At 36.7% G+C, this 21,363-nt stretch overlaps 1 protein-coding gene across 2 annotated transcripts in view; it reads left to right on the forward strand.

Annotated features, from left to right (window-relative positions):
* Window positions 1-21,363, forward strand: part of PTPRR (protein tyrosine phosphatase receptor type R) — a 242,574-nt gene that overhangs the window by 184,291 nt on the left and 36,920 nt on the right. For both annotated transcript variants that reach the window (XM_028532465.2, XM_028532466.2), the window contains 2 exons: window positions 15,040-15,226; window positions 17,518-17,602. In XM_028532465.2, coding sequence (XP_028388266.1) covers window positions 15,040-15,226; window positions 17,518-17,602 — 272 coding nt within the window. The remainder of the gene's footprint in view (window positions 1-15,039; window positions 15,227-17,517; window positions 17,603-21,363) is intronic.

Here is a 21,363-nt window from a genome sequence, read left to right on the forward strand (position 1 = left end):
AGATACTGAATTTAATCACTTTTACAAATATCTATTTTTTCATAAAGGTGAAAATTCTTCTTTTGCAAATTTAATTTTATAAATGTTCATCCCCAATGATTAAAAGCAAGTTCAAAGAGTTGGTATAAAGAAATGTGCTCTTTAAATCGATAATCTCTACCTCTATAACTTCTTAGGCATAATTATTCCATAACAGGCTACAAAATATTCAAATAACCTATATAGTTTTCTTTCCTCATAATCTATAAAGTCCTCAGCCAGAGAGATTATGTTTTTTTAACCCACAACAGCTCTGACAGGGCCTAGCGCAGTTTCTAGAAAATAGTAGGGACTCGATAAATGTTTGTTGTGGAACTAAGTTCATCATAGCTTTGTGGTTAAGAATAAAATCTCAGGATTCAAACTACCTGTATTCACATACCTTACTGTATGACTTTTGATAAGTAATTCAACATCTTTTGCTTCCCCACATATAAAATGGGAAAAATTATAATACCTTCCTCGAAAATTGTTGTAAGAAATGAGATAGTACAAGTAACACAGTTTTTGTAAGCTTAGCTTAATGTTAGCCACCATCATCAACAACATTATTAGCACTTATTACATACACTAGTTATACTACATTACATTACTGCAATAGGATTAGCCACATAGCTACCTTGAAATCCTGGGCACTTATCCTGGGGCCAGCTGGTTATTGCTCCAGGAGTTAAATGAAAAACTAAACCAGGATTTCTGCTTGACTCTAGTTAGAGGGAGGATAGATTCAGTGAAAATCAATACATTCTCTTTTCTTATAACCTCCCCCACTCTTTACCCAGAGTGGGCAGAAATGAGGGAATTTGCTCTCTGACTGCAAACATATAACAAGCCAAGGTTCTAAACAAGCTCTGGAGCAGAGAAGATGCCCTTATTAGATTTCTGTGTGTGTGTGTGTGTGTGTGTGTGTGTGTGTAGAGATATTAATTAGTTTAATATCTATCTGAAAGAGAGTACAAAATACACATTGAAGATAAAAGCAATGCAGGGCATCACAACAACCCATACATGTATTAAGAAAATTTGTTACCCCAGTTACATTTACTAGGAAATTTGCTGTCCATTGCTTCATACAGATATATGGAATCTTGGGCTTGTATGACAAAATGGTTCTGTATTTTCATTCATGAAACCCACAAGGGGAATTTACTCTTTCTAACATGCATTGTTCTTCTTCCATTTTTTATTTTCATTATCCTCACCCAAAGACAAGCTTCACTGATTTTTTTAGAGAGAGGGAAAGGGAGGGGAGAGAGAAATATTGATGTGAGAGAGAGACATCAATTGGTTGCCTCTCACATGAACCCTGGCAGGGACCAGATCTGCCACCTAAACATGTGCCCTGACCAGGAATCCAACCCTCAACCCTTCAGTTTGCAGGATGACATTTCAACCAACTGAGCCACACCAGCCAGGGCTATTGTTCTTCCTTTATATTATCTCATTCTCTAAAATGTCTATGGTATTATACAAACACATATGCTACATGTTGACTACAAAATTTTCCATAGATGTCACAGCAGCAAAAAATAATTAGAGCTACCACTGTCCATGGGTCTTTACATTAGTTCCAGTGAAGTTTTATAGCTCCTGCCATTTCAAAAGGGTCTCTCTGGGAAATGTTTTCAGTGCTTCTGGCCTATTTCTTTTCCTTCTTTCTTTTCTTCTTTACTTTTCTTTCTTTTACTCATTTGTTTGTTCTTTCTATCAACAGAACTTTTAATAGATAGACATTTTTATTATTAAAATGATGCAATGATAAAATTATAACAAAGATGGACTGTAAGGTCTTAACAATTCTTTTACCACTCTCTAATTGCAGAATATTTTCATTATTCCAAAAAGAAATCTCATACCCATTAGCATTTATTTCCTGGCTCCCTGATTCTCAACCTCTGGCAGTTCTACAGATCTTCTATCTCTGTGGATTTTCCTATTCTGGACATATTATCTAAAAGGAATCATAAAGTATGTAACCTATTGTGTCTGGTTTCTTTTACTTAATATGACATTTTCAAGATTTATTCGTGTTCTAGCATAAATGTTGTATCTGTACATCACTCCTTTTTGTGGCTGAACAATATTACATTGTATGGATATATCACATTTTATATAGGAATTCATCAACTGATAAACATTTGGAGTGTTTTCACTTTTAGCTATTATGAACAATGTTGCTATAAACATTCAGGTCAAGTTTTTCTGTGGACAAGTGTTTGCATTTGTCTTGGATATATACCAAAAAGTGGAATTGCTGGCCATATGGTAACTGCAGGTTTAAATTTTTTGAGGAACAGCCACCATTTTTCCAAAGCAGCTGCACCACTTTGCTTTCCCACCAGCAATGTCTGTGGGTTCCATTTTCTCCACACCCTCCCCAGCATTTGTCATTTGTCTTTTTTATTCTAGTCACCCTAATGAGAGGTCTTGATACCATGATGCTTAATGATATTGAATGTCTTCAATATCCCAGTAAAATTTTATTAAATTTATTGGGATGACATAGGTTAATAAAATCATACAGGTTTTAAGTGCACAATTCTATAATACATCATCTGTATGTGGTATTGTGTGCCCACCACCCTAAGTCAAGCATCTTTTCATCACCATGTATTTGACCCCCTTTACCCTCTTCTACCTCCTCCCACTCGCTTCTCCTCTGATAACCACCATATTGTTGTATTTGTCCACAAGTATTTTTCTCTTATTTGTTCATTTTTTGCTTTCAATTTTATATCCCACATATATGTGAAATCATATGGTTCTTGACTTTTTCCATCTGACTTATTTCATTTATGATATGTAGTCTAAAGATCCATCTGTCTTGCGGCAAATGGCAGTATTTTATTTCTTCTTATGGCCGAGTAGCATTCTACTGCATGTATGTCCCACATGCTCTGTATCCAGTCACCTACTGAAGGACACTTCTGTTGTCAAACATCTTTCCTTATTTATGCCCAGATCTCAGTTAGACCCCACTGACCTACACATCCATTCTTATGCCAGCACCACACTGCTCTGGTTAGTTTGGCTTTGTACTAAATTTGTAAATCCACCACCTTTATTCTTTTTCAAGATGATTTTGGTCATTCTGGGTATATATTTTCAGGTAAATTCTAAAATCAGATGATCAATTTCTGCAAAAACACGCCAGTGGGGATTTTGACAGGGATTGTATTGACTCTGCAGATCAATTGCAGGTGTATTGTCATCTTAATAATATTAAGCCTTTCAATATATAAACATGGTGATTTTTTCTATTTATTTAGATCCTCTTTAATTTTTTTCAACAATGTTTTGTAGTTTATAGTATATAACTCCCACACTTGTTGCAAAGTTTATTCATAAATATTGTATTCTCTTTGATAATATTGTAAGCGGCATTGCTTTCTTAATTTCACTTTCAGAATATTCATTTTGAATAAGTAGAAGTACAACTGATCTCTTATATTGATTTGATATCATGCAACCTTGTGGAACTCAAATATTACTTTTAATTTTTTGTGGATACCTTCGGGTTCCCTGTACATGAAATCCTGACATCTGCAAAGAGAGATTTCCCTGCAGACTGCAGAATTCAGTTTTAAAAACTTGGGCTATACAAGCAGATGTTGTAAAAAAAAAAAAACTAAAGTAGCTGAGAAGTTGTATATTTTTTGATGATTCACATTTTAGCTGAGTTCTATGGATTATCATAATCATGTGTCATTTATAATCTTGAAAGTAAATAAGTATATTTAATTTAGTTGTAATATTCAATGCTAAAGGAAATTTTTGGTAATTGATTGCTCAAAGACAAGAAGTTATTATTGTATTTTGTTACTTAGAAAATAGTTTGGACACTTTGCCTCCTTGCACAACCAAAAGAAGAACAACAACAAATTTAAAAACAAAATATAATCAGAACTGCCAGAAAATCAAACTGTATGGAAGTCTGACAACCAAGGAGTTAAGAAACATTCATCCAGACCAGTAGAAGGGGCAGACTGGCAGCCAGGGAGGAGAGGACATGCAGCAAGGCAGCAGCTGGAGGACCTGGCAGGCAAGATCATGGCTGGCAGACCAGGTGCTCCCACAATTGTATGCAAAATAGACCATGCAACCCAGGGTTCCAGCACAGGAAAAGAAGCCTCAAAATCTCTAGCAATGAAATCCAGTGGGGGTTGTGGCAGCAGGAGAAACTCCCAGACTCACAGGAGAGTTTGTTGTAAAGACCCACAGAGTCCTAGAGTGCACACAAACCCACCCACCCAGGAATTAGCACCAGAAGAACCCAATTTATGTGTGGATAGTGGGGAAAGTGACTGAAAGCGGGACAAGAGCTGAGCAAGTGACACTGTTCCCTCTTAGACCCCTCCCCCACATACAGCACCACAATGCAGCTAAGTGGGTTGCCCCACCCTGGCAAATACCTAAGGTTTTGCCCCTGACAACATAACAGCTGTGCTAAGGCAAAGAAATATGGTCCAAATGAAGGAACAGATCAAAACTCCAAAAATAGAACTAAGCAACAAAAGATAGCCAACCTATCAGATGCAGAGTTCAAAACACTGGTAATCAGGATGCTCACAGAAATGGTTGTGTACGGTCACAAAATAGAGGAAAAAGGGAAGGCTATATGAACTGAAATAAAGAAAAATATACAGGGAGCCAATAGTGAAGGGAAGGAAACTGGGACTCAAATCAACAGCTTGGACCAGAAGGAAGAAATAAACATTCAAGCAGAACAGAATGAGAAACAAGAAATCAAAAAAAAATGAGGAGAGGTTTAGGAACCTCTGGAACAATTTTAAACATTCTGACATCCGAATCATGGGGGTGGCAAAAGGAGAAGATGAACAGCAAGAAGTTGAAAAATTACTTGAAAAAATAGTGAAGGAGAACTCCCCAATCTGACAAATGAAATAGACTTCTAGGAAGTCCAGGAAGCTCAGAGAGTCCTCAAGACATAGGAACCAAGGCACATCATAATTACATTACCCAAGATTAAAGAGAAGGACAGAGCCCTGGCTGGTGTAGCTCAGTGAATTGAGCATGGGCCTGTGAACCAAAAGGTCACTGGTTCAATTGCCAGTCAGGGCATATGCCTGGGTTGCTGGCCAGGTCCCCAGTAGGGGGCATGCAAGAGGCAACCACACATTGATATTTCTCTCTCTTCCTCCCTTCCCCTCTCTCTAAAAATAAGTAAATAAATAAATAAATAAATAAATAGGAGAGAATCTTAAAAGCAGCAAGAAAAAAGGGCAGAGTTACCTACAAAGGAGTTCCCATAAGACTATCAGCTGATTTTTCAAAAGAAACCTTGCAGGCAAGAGGGAGCCGGAAAGAAGTATTCCAAGTCATGAAAGGCAAGGACCTACATCCAAGTTTACTCTACCCAGCAACCCTATCATTTAGAATGGAAGGGCAGATGAAGTGCCTCACAGATAAGGTCAAGTTAAAGGAGTTCATCATCACTAAGCCCTTATTATATGAAATGTTAAAAGGACTTATCTAAGAAATAGAAGATCAAAACTATAAACAGTAAAATGACAACAAACTCACAGCTATCAACAATTGGACCTAAAAACCAAAACAAACCAAGCAAAAAGCTAGAACAGGAACAGAATCACAAAAATGGAAATCACATGGAGGGTTACTAGTGGAAAGGGGGAGGAAGGAGAATGGAGGAAAAAGTACCAGGAATAAGAAACATAAATGGTAGGTACAAAATAGACAGGGGGAGGTTAAGAATAGTATGGGAAATGGAGGTGCCAAAAAACTAATATGTACAACCTATGGACATGAACTAAGCGGGGTGGGATGCTGGTGGGAGGGGAGGTGCAGGGCAGAGGGTAATAAAGGGAGGAAAAAAATGGGACAACTGTAATAACATAATTAATAAAATACACTTTAAAAAGTAAAATAGTTTGTATGTGTGTCTATTAGCTAAAATTCAAAGAAAGATTCCTCATTTCAAAAAGAATGGTTCATTCATTGAGATTTATTAATGTTTCTTCAACATCATCTTTTTCTTAACTAATTATATGAACTTGAAAAAACTAAACTTTGGAACTAAAATTAGACCTACCATCATTTTGTTCTTTTGTTAAAACAGAAATAGCCTCTTCATCATCAGCATGAGTGACATTCAAAATACCAAATTTTGAACAAATTAAAAATCAATCATACTTTCTTACTACTTTTTTTCTTTTGTAGCACAAAATTACCAGGGCTCTTTAGGGTGTTAATGCTGACTTCATTGATATTTAGATAAGACTGAAAGGACTGTACATTTTCTGAACCTGGCTAAGCTTGACTTCTTCATTCTAAATCTTCAAACTCCTGTCTAGTATGATTCTGTACTTCCCCTACTTTCAGAAGGATTGAAAAAGCCATCAGAGCACAGTAATTACACATAGCATTGCCCTACCAATTCATTTGCAACCATTCATTTGTGCAGAAATAAAGAGTTGCTGTCCTTGTGCTCAAGAACTGGGTACAAAGGGAGGATTAAGTCAAAGTCTTTGCCCTCAAGGAGTTCACACCTTAGGGTAAGTCATCTCTAGTGAATACAGTATATTGGAGACATATTTAAAAAGTCACGGAGAGCCCTGGCTGGTGTGGCTCAGTGGATTGAGTGCCGGCCTGTGAACCAAAGGATCACCAGCTCAATTCCCAGTCAGGGCACATGCCTGGGTTGTGGGCCAGGTCCCCAGTGGGGGGCACATGAGAGGCAACCACACGTTGATGTATGTCTCCCCCTCGCTCTCCTTCCCTTCCCCTGTCTCTAAAAATATGTAAATAAAATATTTTTTAAAAAATCAAGTCATAAAAGTATATATGGAGTAAAAATCTAAATTTTGTCTCATATACATATATATACAGATTTGAAGGACATACACACAAACTATTATTAGCAGTTATTTTAAATGTTGATATGTGATATTTTTCTTTCTTTTATCTCTATTTATAGTTTTTCTATAATGAACATGTATTATTTTTGAATCTGAAAAAAGTTATTAGTTTTCAGGATATAAGATAAAAATTTTAAGAGTTCAAGGTATGGAAAATTGTCCCAACTTAGATGACCAGTAACTGCACATGCAACACTGTTATTAGTAGAAAGCGAGTTTGGGTGGTGTCACAAGGAAAAGAATTTTCTGAGACCCGCAAGGGAAGATGGGGCCCTGCAGTGAACTTTACTGATGATGAAAATTAAGGGGGTTCCCCTCCTGACCCCCCAGTGTGCCATCTTTGTCTGTCCCAGTGTGGGAACAGCCCCATCCTGTCTTCAGTGGGGCCAGGATAAAGGCCACTGCCCAGAGTTTCTGCTCTGTGTTCAAGTCCAGTCCTGTCCAGCAACCGGCTAGTTTGGCGTGTGTTTCAGGCTGCTGCCCGTTGCTGTGCGGCAGGACGCAGGCTGCCTCCATGCAGCCATGGCCACAGGGTTGCTAGGGCCACATGGCCATGGAGAGCAGAGGTCTGAATGCACAGTGAGAGTACAGAACATGATCGAGAGAGAGAGAGCTTCTTGGTTCCACTGGGATTATTTGTCTCAAGTTTAGAAAAGACCAGAAGCTTTTTCAAAATGGCCAATAAACTTCCCAAGATTTCACAGGCTGTGGATGGGTTTACACTCCCTAGTTAGATTGACAGGCCTCTGTGTTGCAGCACCTCCCCCTGCACCCCACAATGACCCAGTACCAGCGGTGGGGGGAGGGAGGTGTGATAATCCCTTTGGCAGAGCCCAAAGCGATGGTGCCCTGGGGTGTGAGAAGCTGTAGCTTCCTGTGGAAGCTAACATGCTTATGCTTCCCGGTTTATGAAACTCAATATCTAGTTCCTTTTGCTTTCCTATCCTTTATTAATATTTGGCTAAATACTGACAGTAACGACACTGCTACTGACTCTTCACTAACACACTTTCCTAACCTTGCCTTCTTCAAGTATTTATCGATGTATATGCCATGTGGCTCCCACACACCGGCCAAGTGTACATAGAGTGAAGTAAGAATGGCCACATGATCATTATTAATCATTTTAATCATTCAAATATGTGTATTGTATGCCAGACAGTAGGCTGGAAATGTTTACATCTTTTTACTTCTTTAACTTTTATAATGAGACCAACCCTGGGAGTTTAAATATTATCCCCATTTGCAGATTAAGGAGTCTGAGGCTGAAAGAATTTAGGTGAAGCATTAGTGATTTAAACTCAGTTTCCAAGGTTAATGCTTAAAGAACAATGTAACAGTTTCAATTTACGGTTTTTTAATAATAGTTTTTATTTTTACTTTTTAAAATAATAGAAAGGTGTAGTAAATTGGCTTGTTTTATACACATATAAAGGTCAGATATCATTATATAAATTCAAAATTTTTTTATGCAATCACTCCAAAGGGAGAGCAACAGTTCACCTAACGATAGAGGTGCTTTCAAGCAGGGAAGTCAATCACTTCTCCCATGAAAAATGTTCTCTATGTTTTAAGATTTTCTTTCTGCTTTAGAGTGAAATTCATTTATCATCTTCATGGGCCTGTACCTGGTACCTTTTACACTGATTACATTTCTTCCCTCCATGATTTCCTTTGGGAAATTTTACTGTGGATGGTTACAATACCTATTCATTTCTTTCCACTTTTAGAAATTAGTGACACTGCATTTTTGTTACATTTAACTTTCCAAGGGCTTTGAATTTACATCACAATTTAACTTTCCTAGCACTCTGTATCTTTTTTTTTATTCTCTCATTCTGTCAAGAGATCCAGGAAGACATTAGTACTATATATAATTTATTTGAAGATAGAGAGAAGAAGAGAAACAGCACATGATTGATGAAATACCATTACTCTTGGAATTTAAAAGTGATAGAATCCGGAGTTTCAAAGAAACTGGAAGCCAGTGAAATTACACAACTTTTTGCTTACTTGTTATCCAAATAAGTAAAAACTATTTTTTTCTTTTTAATTAGAAGTCCCCTAGAATACTAAATTTGTGGACAAATTGAATCAGCAAAATTAAGTAAGAAAAATCAAGTTGAGGGATGAGGTTAAGCTCACATTATGATTAAGGCAGGATTGTCAAATCTGTGACAATTACGATTATAACACATCAGTAGGGAAGGCTGGACTAAAGGTCTTAGTCTCACAATATTTCAGATTTGGAAAGGATGTCAATATTAAACTTCTAACTTCTCACCCTGTAAGGTTGGATGTGTATACTGATAAAGACAGCTCTGAATGAACTATGGGTATTTTTCACAGAACAACAAAAAAAGAATTGTAATTGGAAAAGCTCTGAAAGATCAAATCCATTTACATGTTGAACTAATTTTGTTTTTAATAATTCTTGACGCTTATTTTTCTGTTCTGGTTTCAAGTACTTCAAGATAAGCAGCTGCCACCATTTCCCACTGAAACTTAATTCCACAATCCAATAGTTTCCAAAGGACATCTTCCTGGACTACAGGCAAAATGATCAGTTGTTCTATTTTATCCTCTGACTCCCATTTCCGTTCTTTATTGGGTACTCAGAGGGGCCAGGCTTGAAGTCTACTGTTGGCAGCGGCCAACGTACTGCTACAGGATCAGCCAGATCTGAGAATTAGAGCTCGTGGCCACAGGCTGGAAAGTCAATCCCATCTGCCTAAATCCCACTGCTAAAACCTAACACATAGTTCCAACTACCAGGAAAATAAATGCTTAGGTTGTTTTTAGTTACACCAGCACTCACATGTAGAGCTCTTGTATTTGTTTCAGCTGTTTTTTTCTTCCCACGTCTTGGTCATTAGGAGCAGTAGTGTAGAAGTGAACAGTTTCAACAGAGAATTGTTTGTATTCTTTTGCTGAAATTGATGTGTGGCCCTGGCCCATAATATTTATCCATGTTTTCCTTTTTACTTAATTGTAATTAGCATGCTGTTTATTGCATTCCTTTTACCTTTCCTTAAGAATTTGCTTTTTCCTCCAATTGTTTGCATTGATATCTTTTGAATTTCCTCCCTCTTATTTATTTTTTGGCATAAATAATAATTGGTGCTACAGTGGGAGCTTGATAAAGCTTTTTATTATGTTCCCTTTTGTCCAGCAGCAATCATGAGACATAAAAAAATGTTTAAACAGCGTGTCCAGAGTTATACAACAGAAGGGAAACAAAGTTCTTAGTAAGAATTTGTGTTCTTAGTTTTCTACAATCTGTTTTTATTAAAGGTTCAAGTCTCTCAATATTTCCATTATTTTTTTCTCCAAATCTTTTAGATTTTTTCCTGTATCTTAATTTGAATTTTCTTTTAAATTCTTATATTTGTGTTATTTTTAAAATGTCTTCTTGAGCCTATCCTCATTGCTTACTATCTTGGTTCACGAGTGCCGTGGAACAAATTCATGTTCTCTCTGCTCAGTAAAGTGTTATTTTTTTCTCCAGATCATTAGTCAGTGATGCTACTTAAAACCTTAATATTCTCATATATAAAAAGATTAGCCCTTCTCAAGATTGTTCAGTAAATTGTGTTAGAATTATTGATAATTTATTTGGAGGTAAAAAAAACACCTAGGTGACTCTCACCTTTACTGTATCGCAAACTAAATTACAAATACATTAAAAGTTTAACTATTTAAAAGCCTTAACTTCCAGAAGTTAACTGATGTAAGAACCAACATAAGAAAAGATAAATATGTTTAAATAAATATAAATGTAACTTTTAAAAAATCCTTAGTATTTTAAGGCAATAATAAACTGCATATTTGCAATGGATAAGTTTGAAAAATAATTAATATTTTATATAACACTAATCCATAATAAATACATTAATGCCATAATAGAAACATTAAGCAAGAGCAAGGACAACTCTCAAAGATAATGAGCAACAAACAGATGAGCATGTGAAAATGTATTTCTCACCAAAGGCAGAAAAATTAAAACAATAAACCACTACCATTACCGCCTATAAAATAGCAAAATTCAAGTCATTTTGAATGCTAATGAAGTTTATGTGACTGGGTGATTTTAATCCCTTTTTTAAAATTTCTAGATTATATAAATTCCTTACAATAAGCATGCTGTTTTTATAATGAAAAAGTAACCCTTTAAAATCTATATGGATGTATATTTACTCTCTTCTCTCCAAGCACAAGACATGATGAAGTTTCCAAATTTTTAAGTCAATTTTACTGATACAGTTTCCTAATTCCACTGTATTTCGATAAACCTAAAAATATTGTGTGCTCATTGAAAGTAAGAATTAACCAAAGCAGAGATTTTTCCAAGGTAACGACACCCTGGGGTAACATTTCACAGCCAGGATGGGAGAGCACTTAACATGACAAGGGCCACCACATGGAAAAGGCTTTCTCTAAGGTCAACAGCCAGTGCAAGTTTAACTTCATAATTGAACTTGGAGACATTGTCCGAGGTGTTGAGGTGAAGTGCTCAAGAATTGTTTAGGGCTCAGGGGAAATGGATTTGTCACAATAAAGGGAAATTTTAAGATAAATAGGTAATCAAGAAGGATGTATTTTTCTTTAGTAACAGATGTGTAGATTCCATCCATTGTTTTCCAAATGTTAAAGCTAATCTCAATGTAAACAATTTCAAGTTTATGTGAAGATCTCTTAAAATAGATCCCTGAGAGAAACAGTAGGTGAAAGTTATGTAGAACTTTATTCATTCTTACTTAAATTTAATGATAGGCATAACTTTTCAGATGCTGAAACAAGGCTGAATATCCTGACCAAAGGTCTACCACAGGGACTGGGAGAGGCAGCCAGACAAACATGATTGCAAAGACCGAATTCTTACCCCTGAATGTTGTATTGCTTGCACAGTATACCTCAGAAATACTGACCTTCCCCCCAACAACTGACTTCATGGAGGGAACTGTATGGTCTAACATAACCTACCCACCCCCCCCCCTTGCTTTTGGGTGACAAAGCAGACAGAGCCTACCAAGGTTTTAAATTCAAAGCTGGATTAAACCTTTGCTCCACTATTGTGTTCCTAAATTAGTTATTTCTTCACCTGTGTAATGGGTGAAAGTAATACCTCAGCTGTGGTGAAAATTGAAGTACCATATGCGAAGTGCTTAGAACAGTGCTTGGCAAATAACTGGTGTTTAATAAATATTAGTTTCCTTTCTTTCTTCTCTTGCTGGACAAAAGTCATTCTTCCTTTAGTAAGTTAGTTTACCTGAAAATGCTTTCATGGTTTTTTCTCAGTTTATCACAGAGCCCTTGCGAAATTAACTCACTAGATCAGATGGACATTAGGCCAGGGATCCCCCTTTTAATTCCAGGTGTGGGCTGGGTAGGCTGTGGGAAGCCAAAACAGAGGTTGCTATAACCTGATGTTCTGAAATCTCTCTTCTGGGTTTGGGCAGACTTCTTCTAGTCTTACAGTTTCTATGATTCTTGCCTCTCTCTTATCTCTCCCGCATAACCTATTCCCTCAATTCCAAAAAACTGCTTATACGCTATTTCTCAAAGATGTCTTATCATTTCCTGTTCCCACACTTTTTCTCCTGCCAGACTCTCTGTCAGAAATAACCCTCGACCCGAAATGTGCCCACTGAGCTTTTCCTCTCAAGGTCCAGCGCAAAGGCCCCCTCCTTCAAGCATGTGCCCCGAGCACTCTGAATGGACAAGACCTCACCTTCTACTAAACCACTGTGGCCCTGGATGTCACTCGGCTGACACATTGCAGATACTTTTGACTTTTGGAACTGAAGATTGACTGAATAGAATAATGGTTTAAAGTGGCGTGCGATTGGCAATCCCTTCGGCAGCCTCTCCCAACTCCTCACGAAAATACCTGTGAAACCAGAAAAAGCCAGATTCTCACAAACACACTAAAAACTAAAACTAATAAACAACCTATTATCAGAATCAGGAAGGAATTTCTGCCAATTTAAAGGCCAGGAAAATTGGATTGTGAAACTTTAAATACTGCTTTCCCATGAAAAATGGATTAAAATTCTCAACCCGATAGCAGAGTCAGTCTCTGCTCCTCTTCAGTTGTTTACCTTTTGCCCCAAAATAAGGAGCCCCATCACTCACCACCAACACACACACACCCCCCGCAAAAGTGAAAGGGGCAAACATCCCTCCCATCGGCAGGTGATATTTGATGGGTGTCCAGAATGCTGTCCAATACTCTCTAATGCAGTGATCCAAAGGAGTAAAAAATAATAATAGGGGAAAAAGGTTTGTCAAAGAACATGCCACAAAAAGCCAGAATGTCAATATTAATTTATTTAAAAGTCAGATGTGAGGCCAGACATAAAATTAATGAGAAAATATTTAATATTGATAAAAATATACAATGAAGACATAATTATGAATCTCTTCAAGGAATACAATATTTAAAATATGCAAAGTAAAAACTGATAGAAATATAAGGAAAAAACAAACACAATTATTGTGAAATACTCACATACATAGCTCAGGATTTGGCAAATCCACTAGGAAAAAAATAAGTGCAAACACTTAAGTAACCATCAAGTAAAAGCGGGGATTAAAACCACAACTACAAACCATTTAGAAATTAACAAAAATGATAACATAACATCCAATTATAGAATGGCACTAAAGCTGCAATCAGAGGCAGACACGTAGGAGGAAGGAACTGATATGGTTTTGTTTAATGAGATTTTTTGTTGTATGTTCTAATAATTTTCTATTGTTTAAAATTAAGCTCTAGCCTCTTGAATACTTTCTTTTTTCTTTTTAAAAGATTTTATTAATTTATTTTTAGAGAGAGGGGAAGAGAGGGAGAAAGAGGGAGAGAAACATCAATGTGTGGTTGCCTCTCGAATGTTCCCTACTAGGGTCCTTACCCACAAGGCAGGCATGTGACCTGACTGGGAATTGAATCAGTGACCCTTTGTTTCACAGGCCTACACTCAATCCACTGAACCACACCAGCCGGGGTTGACTACTCTATAATAAGCATGTAAAATGTCATTCACAGGAAATCATCTGCCGGGCCTACTATCTACTGTTACTCTTGTTATTCCCATTTGTCCTGTCTTATTTTACCCTGCTCTCCTTTTCCGTGGGACACCAACCCCTTGGCACCAGATGTAATCACCTGACACACCTAGGCCTCTTTCAATTGAACAATTCTTGTTAACACAATCTCTGACATTGACCCTCAGTCTATTTTATAGTTTCTCCTGGGTTCCACACAGCTAATGTTTCTGGTAAGAGGCATTCACATTTTCTGTTCAGCATTCAAGGGTCCTTTACAAGCTGGCAAAGTCCTACCTCACCTCCCAATGAAAGGAGAAAAATTACAGAGGGAAGACACATTGTCACTCAGGATCTCCACAGCCCCTTATAGGCTTATCATGGGGTTAAATAAACACATACATACATGTGCAAATATAGACACACATGCATGCATATATACATGCATACATAAATGGAGAATGCAGACACAATCTTTCAGGGATTCATTTAAAGTTATATATATATATATATATATATATATATATATATATATTTAAACCTTTAAGTTATTTTTCAATGGCAATAATTTGAACTAAAATAAAAGGATTCTTTCCCCTCTAAGCTCTCCATGTCCATTAAAACCAAGACTACAGAATATTCATGTCAAAAATATCAGAGAGTTGTATGATTTATAAATAGAACTCTCATACATATAACTAGTGTTGGTTTTGTGTTATACCTGATTCCTCGATTCAAATGTGATGTTCACTTTTCCTAAAACTTTCATTTACTATGACTAGCCATCCTATTATTTCTGTAACAAATATATCAATTAATAAATTATAGTGTACTTTCTCAATTCAGAGTTATTTCCAACAATGAAATTGTCAGTTTCCTGTAAAGAAATTACAGATAGTTGCTATACTCAACTATGGTACCATAAGAACAAAAGGTATTTGGTCCTTCTTTTTGCTAAAGTACTCACTGAATTGTGTATAGGTACAGAAAGACAGTATCGTGCAATCAAACTAATTCATGCAGTGTTTAAATTTAATAACATTTTTCTCCAATGTAGACGAGGGTCTAATGTGTCTCTGACTTTGGACATGAGTAGCCTGGGGAATGTTGAACCCTTTGTGGCTATACCAACACCACGGGAGAAGGTTGCAATGGAGTATCTTCAGTCAGCCAGCCGCATTCTCACAAGATCACAGCTGAGGGACGTCGTGGCAAGTTCACATTTACTCCAAAGTGAATTCATGGTGAGCCTGTTGTTTTTTATTCACCCTTCATGAGGTATTTTGATAAACTAGGCACTAGACGCACACACTAAAACAGTATGACCCTCCACTGAACAATCAACAAATGGTTACCGTTCACAAGGTTAAGTGCAAGGGTTTTAGATCCACCCTGAAGCTCATCAACTACTGATGTACTCAAACTAGGATGCTCAAGTCAGTGGTAACTGACTTGAGACAGACTATGTGGGAAATGACCAGGCAAAGGAATGGCAGGAGGAGCTGGGCAGAAAAGAGCATTCCAGAATGAAGCAATGGTCTTGCTATCACTGTTTGGGAAAGACAGGGATGGTACCTTAGTTTTTTACCTCAAGCAACAGGATGCTCTTTAATGAACATGGGAGAGGAACAAATGTGGGCTAAAATAATTGTGGGTTTCAGCTAGAAATGATGATGACTCATCAGTGTTGCCAATGATAACTTAATTCATGAAAACACATTTCTATTCACAGAGCATGTAGACAGATTAGACCTTCTTTGGTCTAATTGTTGCCCAAGGGGAATATTCTTTTTATGGATCACTTGGCATCTTAAATCAGTGGTACATCTTAAGCCATAATTGTTGAGAATAATAAATTGATCATTCCATGTTAGTTCAGATGTTTGCAACTACTTTAATGGCAAAAGATCCAGCAATGGGTTAGATTTACTATTAGCCTCATTGATGATCATTGACTGTTTAAAGTAAAATACAAAGTGAAGTTTTTTAAAGCAGACTGTGTAGTGTCATATTTTTACAAATAAAGAAAATGAGACTTAGAGAGATAAAGCATCTAGTCAGTGACACACAACTAGCCAAAGGTATATCCATTATTCTTTTCTAGAATCACAGAGAGTCTTTGTTCTTTAAGGGAAACCCTTCCCATAAAGGAAAGATGGGGCCGACACAGAGTACCAAGGAGAGAGATAATGCTGGAAGATGACAAATTCTCAGTGAGAGTCAGAAAACAGGAAGAAACACAGGAGGCATAAAGATGTTACCTGCTCCATGGCTTTGCCAAGCAGGCTGACCTTTTTGAAATCACCTGACATGAACATGTGGTTTCTACTGACTATTCCACCATTTTGCTTATTTGGTAACTTGGACTGAGAATTTTCACATTTAGTTACAGCAGAGAGAAGGGATAAATATCATAAATTATATAATAGTGCAAGTTTAGAAAATGATATTTTAAAAGTATGCTACTCCTCTTTATAGGCTGAGTCTCAAACTCGTAAGATAGTCAAGGTTTCCTCAAGTTTTTAGCTTGACTGAAATTTAGGACAATTTGAATGAATTTATAGATACCTCCATTTCAATGAATATTTGGCTTTTGAGCGATATTTTCCAGTGGAGAACATCTAAGTAACAAAAATATTATTTTATGTGATCTAGAGATAAAAGTTATTTTATTTCACATTAATCTTATCAGCAATCTTTTGTGGAATTTTAAGTTAAAGAACATAACACTTTGTATAATCAAATACTTAAATATTTGTTTCAACCCGTTTGAAAAGAGGCTTCCTGGTTTTTTCTACAGCCAGCTGCAGATGCTCCCCTTTGGGTCTCGGGCATGTCCACAGAGCCACTTCTGCTCTGGTTACTTTCTCTGGTTATTTAGGGCACATGACAAGTCTTCTGGCTGAATAAGAATATTTACAGTCTTGTTAAGTAAGAGAAAACTGTCTGGATGCCCTTCACTGGAAGTATTGCATTGACAACCACTATAGGAAGAGTATAATTACAGACCATTCTTTAATACAAAAAAGCATCATGCTGTCATTACTTGAATCAACAAAAAAAAACCCTTTATATTTATACCATTTTAGGGAGGGATGTTTTAATAATCTTAAAAGAGTTGCAATTAATGTTAAAAGAGAATTCATGATAGAGAAATTTTGGGTACTGAACTTACATAAAGATTTGAAGAAATTTGAATACACTGTTAAAATATCAATTTTTGGCTTCCTGTTTATATATATTTTCAGCAATTATACAGAACAGGATTCTTAAAATCTAAGCCAAGTTTTATATGTTGTTTAAATGACTACATACAAAATAATGCTTTCTAACACAGAAAACTGTTTCTTGGAGTCAGCTTACCAGGGTGCAGCCAATATGTTTGTGAAAGGAAGGGTGTTGGTGGACCAGAGGTGGCAGGCTGTTATTTATGAAGACTTTGAAGTGCAGTGGGGCTTCCGATCAGATGCCCCCTGTGAAGATTTTGTTTGTGGAAGTATTAGATGCACTAATTTGATATCATTCATTTTTGCAGGAAATACCAATGAACTTTGTGGATCCCAAAGAAATTGACATTCCACGTCATGGAACGAAAAATCGCTATAAGACCATTTTGCCAAGTAAGTTTCTGGAATTAACCAGTTTGCATTGTAAAGTGCAAGCATTCCCCCACTTACCCTTGCCTCGCCATTTCCCATCATCACAACTTCCACATTCGCACCAGAATTGGAGTTGCAAACAAATACCAAGACTAGTAACCATTAAAATGGTCTAAGTATAAAAACTTTATCTTGCATGACTCTTATCATAATGGTGAGCTCCAAGCTCTAGGAGATACATGGTTCTAAAATTGTATTGTGCCGCACATTGTATCCTATTTTCATTGAGGGTGTTAATTCAATGGAAGAAAGAATAGTTTTTTTAACAAATGATATTGAGACAACAGGATATTCACATGCAAAAAAATAAAATTGGACCCTGCCTCACACCACATACATATTAACTCAAAATGGATCAGAGACCTAAAAGTAAAACCCAAAACTATAAAACTCTTGGTATAAAATGCATGTAAATCTTCAGCGCCTGGACTTAGTCAATGGTTTCTTATATATGACACCAAAAGTACAAACAACAAAAGGAAAAAAATAGATAAATTGGCCATAAAAGTTAAAGTTTTGTACTTTAAAGGACACCACCAAAAATAAAAAGATTACTTACAAGATAGGAGAAAACATTTGTAAATTATACATCTAATGAGGGACTTATATCTAAAATATATAAGAACTCTTACAACTCAATTAAGAAAACCAAATAACCCAATTTAAAAAACAGGCAAAGAACTTGAATAGACATTCTCTATAGAAGATATACAACTGGCCAATAAGCATTTGAAAAGATGCTTACCATCATTAGCCATCAGGGAATTCGAAACCACAATGAGATACCACTTCATATCCACATGATTATGATAAAAGAGGTAGACAATAGGAAGTGTTGGTAAGGGTGTCAAGAAGTTGGAGCCTTCATACCTTCACAGGAGGGATGTAAAAAGCACAGTTACTTAGAAAACAGTGTGCTAGTTCTTCAAAAGGTAAAACCTAGAGTTAATGTATGACTCAGGCAACCTGATCCCAGGTATATACCCAAAAGAAATGAAAAATGTGTCCACATAAAAGCTGTACATAAATTTTTAACAGCATCATAATAGTCCCAAAAGTGGAAACAACCCAAATGTCCATCAACTGATGAATAGGAAAATAAAATGCAGAACATTCACACAACAGAATATTATTTAGCAATAAAAAGGAATGGAGCACTGATACATGCTACAACCCAGATGAACCTTGAAAACATGTTCAGTGCAAGAATTCATCACAAAAGACCTTACATTGTATAATTTTATTTATATGAAGTGTCCAAATAGACAAATCTATAGAGACAGAAACTACGTTAGTGATTGCCTAGTGTTGGAAGACATGGGAAATGACTGCTAGAAGGTATGGAGTTGGTTTTTTGGAATAAAGAAAATGCAACTCATGGACACAGACAAGAGTGTGGGACTGCCTGGGGTGGGGGCACTGGGGGTGGTAGAGAAGGATAGAGGGAAGATAAATGGTGATGGAAGGAGACTTGACTTGAGGTGTTGAGCACACGGTACAGTGTACAGATGATGTGTTATGGAATTCTGCACCTGAGACCTGTATAATTCTGTTAACCAGTGTCAGTCCAATAAATTCAATTTAAAAAGGGGAAAAAAGAATGTTGTAAAACTGATTGTGGTGATGGTTGCAAACTCTGTGAATAGAAATAAATAAACTGTGATGGCATACTTTAAATGGGTGAATTGTAAGGTAGGCAAATTATATCTCAATAAAGCTGTTATCAAAAAATTTCATTTTGCATAACAATTATCTAGAGTCTTCATTAAAACTCCAGAGTCCTATGCCCCGCCCTGAGGATTCTGTTTAAGTAGATCTTCTGTTGGGCCCAGCCATCTGTACTTCTAGCAAACACTCAGGTGATTCTCACTCCGATGACACCAGGACCATGCTTTGACTAATACCTCTAGAGACTACGTGAAAACTAAATTTAGCTCCGCGGGTTTTATCCATGTTCAGATATGAGCTGTGTGTCAGGAGCTAGCAAGGAGTAAGGAACAGTCTACGAGATCAAAAAGGACATAAGCTAAAGGGGAGAGACACATTGTAAATGAGTAATTACAATCAATGTAATAAGAGCCAGAATAGAGATCTGGCCCAAGTGATGTAGGACTGAGTAATTAATTCTGACTAGAGTGGCAAAAACCCTTTGGAGAGGAAGTGGCACTTTGAATCACTAAACAAACAGATATAGTTGGGGTTTTGGCAAAATCATAAACATCTCATGGCAAAAGCTCTGGAAAAACAGAACCACAAAGATTTGTTTTTAATATTGACATTGAAAGAGTGCAGTCTTCATAAGTCAGCCTATTAATTCACTCATAATACAGCAAATTTTCAATATTAATGGTAATGGCAAGAACTATGGCATCTCTGGGCTTTCCTTTCGGTGGGCTTGGAAACGCACTGTTAAAGTCACTCTGCTATAGCTTGTTTTTAATTGGTCCGTACAGTTCAATCTGTTTACCCTAGGGACAGTCACTGTGAAAAGTATTTTATAACTACAACTGGCCAAATGGGATAAAGCTGGTGTGTGTTAGGATCGATGTCTTTCTCTCTGTTAAGACTTTTTAATTTAAAATTTACCAAACATAGGTAACTAAGGCACATACATCCATTCTAGTTATGATACTAACCCATCTAACCTCAGAAGGATTTGAAAATTATTAGGATTATTTCAAAGTTCAGCCATCTCTATTTCCTGCACAGATGATAGCAGACAACTGCTTCATAGTCCTATGTCCGCTTTTCCATTCCCAGAACTGGGTGCATCTCTCGAGCCAGGGCACCTGTGCTGACAACTGATGCGGCAAATGATGGATTTTCTGTTAAAAATGTCTGTAGTCTGAATATCACACCCATGCCCTGTTGCACAAACCGTAATTTAGTAAACATGGCTTGGACAAGCTGCACTGTTGGTTGAAAACCATCAGAAAAAGACTAGAATAAATATGCAAAGTTTTTTTAAGGTTTATTTTAGACAGTAATATGAGATTAGTTTGACATATTATATAAAATAATTAGCAAATTAAGATTTTAAATGTCATGATTGTTTTTATTATTTTGATCTACAATAAACATTTTTTAAAGATTTTATTTATTTACTTTTAGACAGAGAAGGGGGGGAGAAAGAGAGGGAAAGAAACATTAATGTGTGGTTGCCTCTTGCACAAACTGGGGACCTGGCCCACAACCCAGGATGTGCCCTGACTGAGAATCAAACCAGCAATGCTTTGGTTTGCAGGGTGGCACTCAATCCACTGAGCCACACCAGCCAGGGCTACAATAAACATTTTTAAAGCTCGGTATTATTTTGTATTAGTTTCAGGTGTACAGCATAGTGGTTAGACAATCATATACTTTACAAAGTGGTCCCCTGATATTTCCAGTACCCACAAGGCACCATACATAGTTATTAGAATATTCTTGACTATATTCCCTATGATGTGCTTTACATCCCCATGACCGTTCTGTAACTGCCAATCTGTACTTCTCAATCCCTTCACCTTTTTCACCCAGCGCCTCCAGACCTTCTCCCCTCTGCTGCCATCTGTCTGTTCTCTGTATCTATGAGTCTGTTTCTGTTTTGTTTGTTCATTTATATTCAATTAAATTTTAAGTTTAGAAGCTCATCAGCTTGTACGTAATAGTGAGATTATATAATTTTGAGGATGTTTTGTAGCAGAAATATGGATGGCCAAGAGCCAATTTAATTATAGTTG

This window comes from Phyllostomus discolor, chromosome 2 (genome assembly GCF_004126475.2).
Source record: "Phyllostomus discolor isolate MPI-MPIP mPhyDis1 chromosome 2, mPhyDis1.pri.v3, whole genome shotgun sequence".
NCBI classification, from domain to species: domain Eukaryota; kingdom Metazoa; phylum Chordata; class Mammalia; order Chiroptera; family Phyllostomidae; genus Phyllostomus; species Phyllostomus discolor.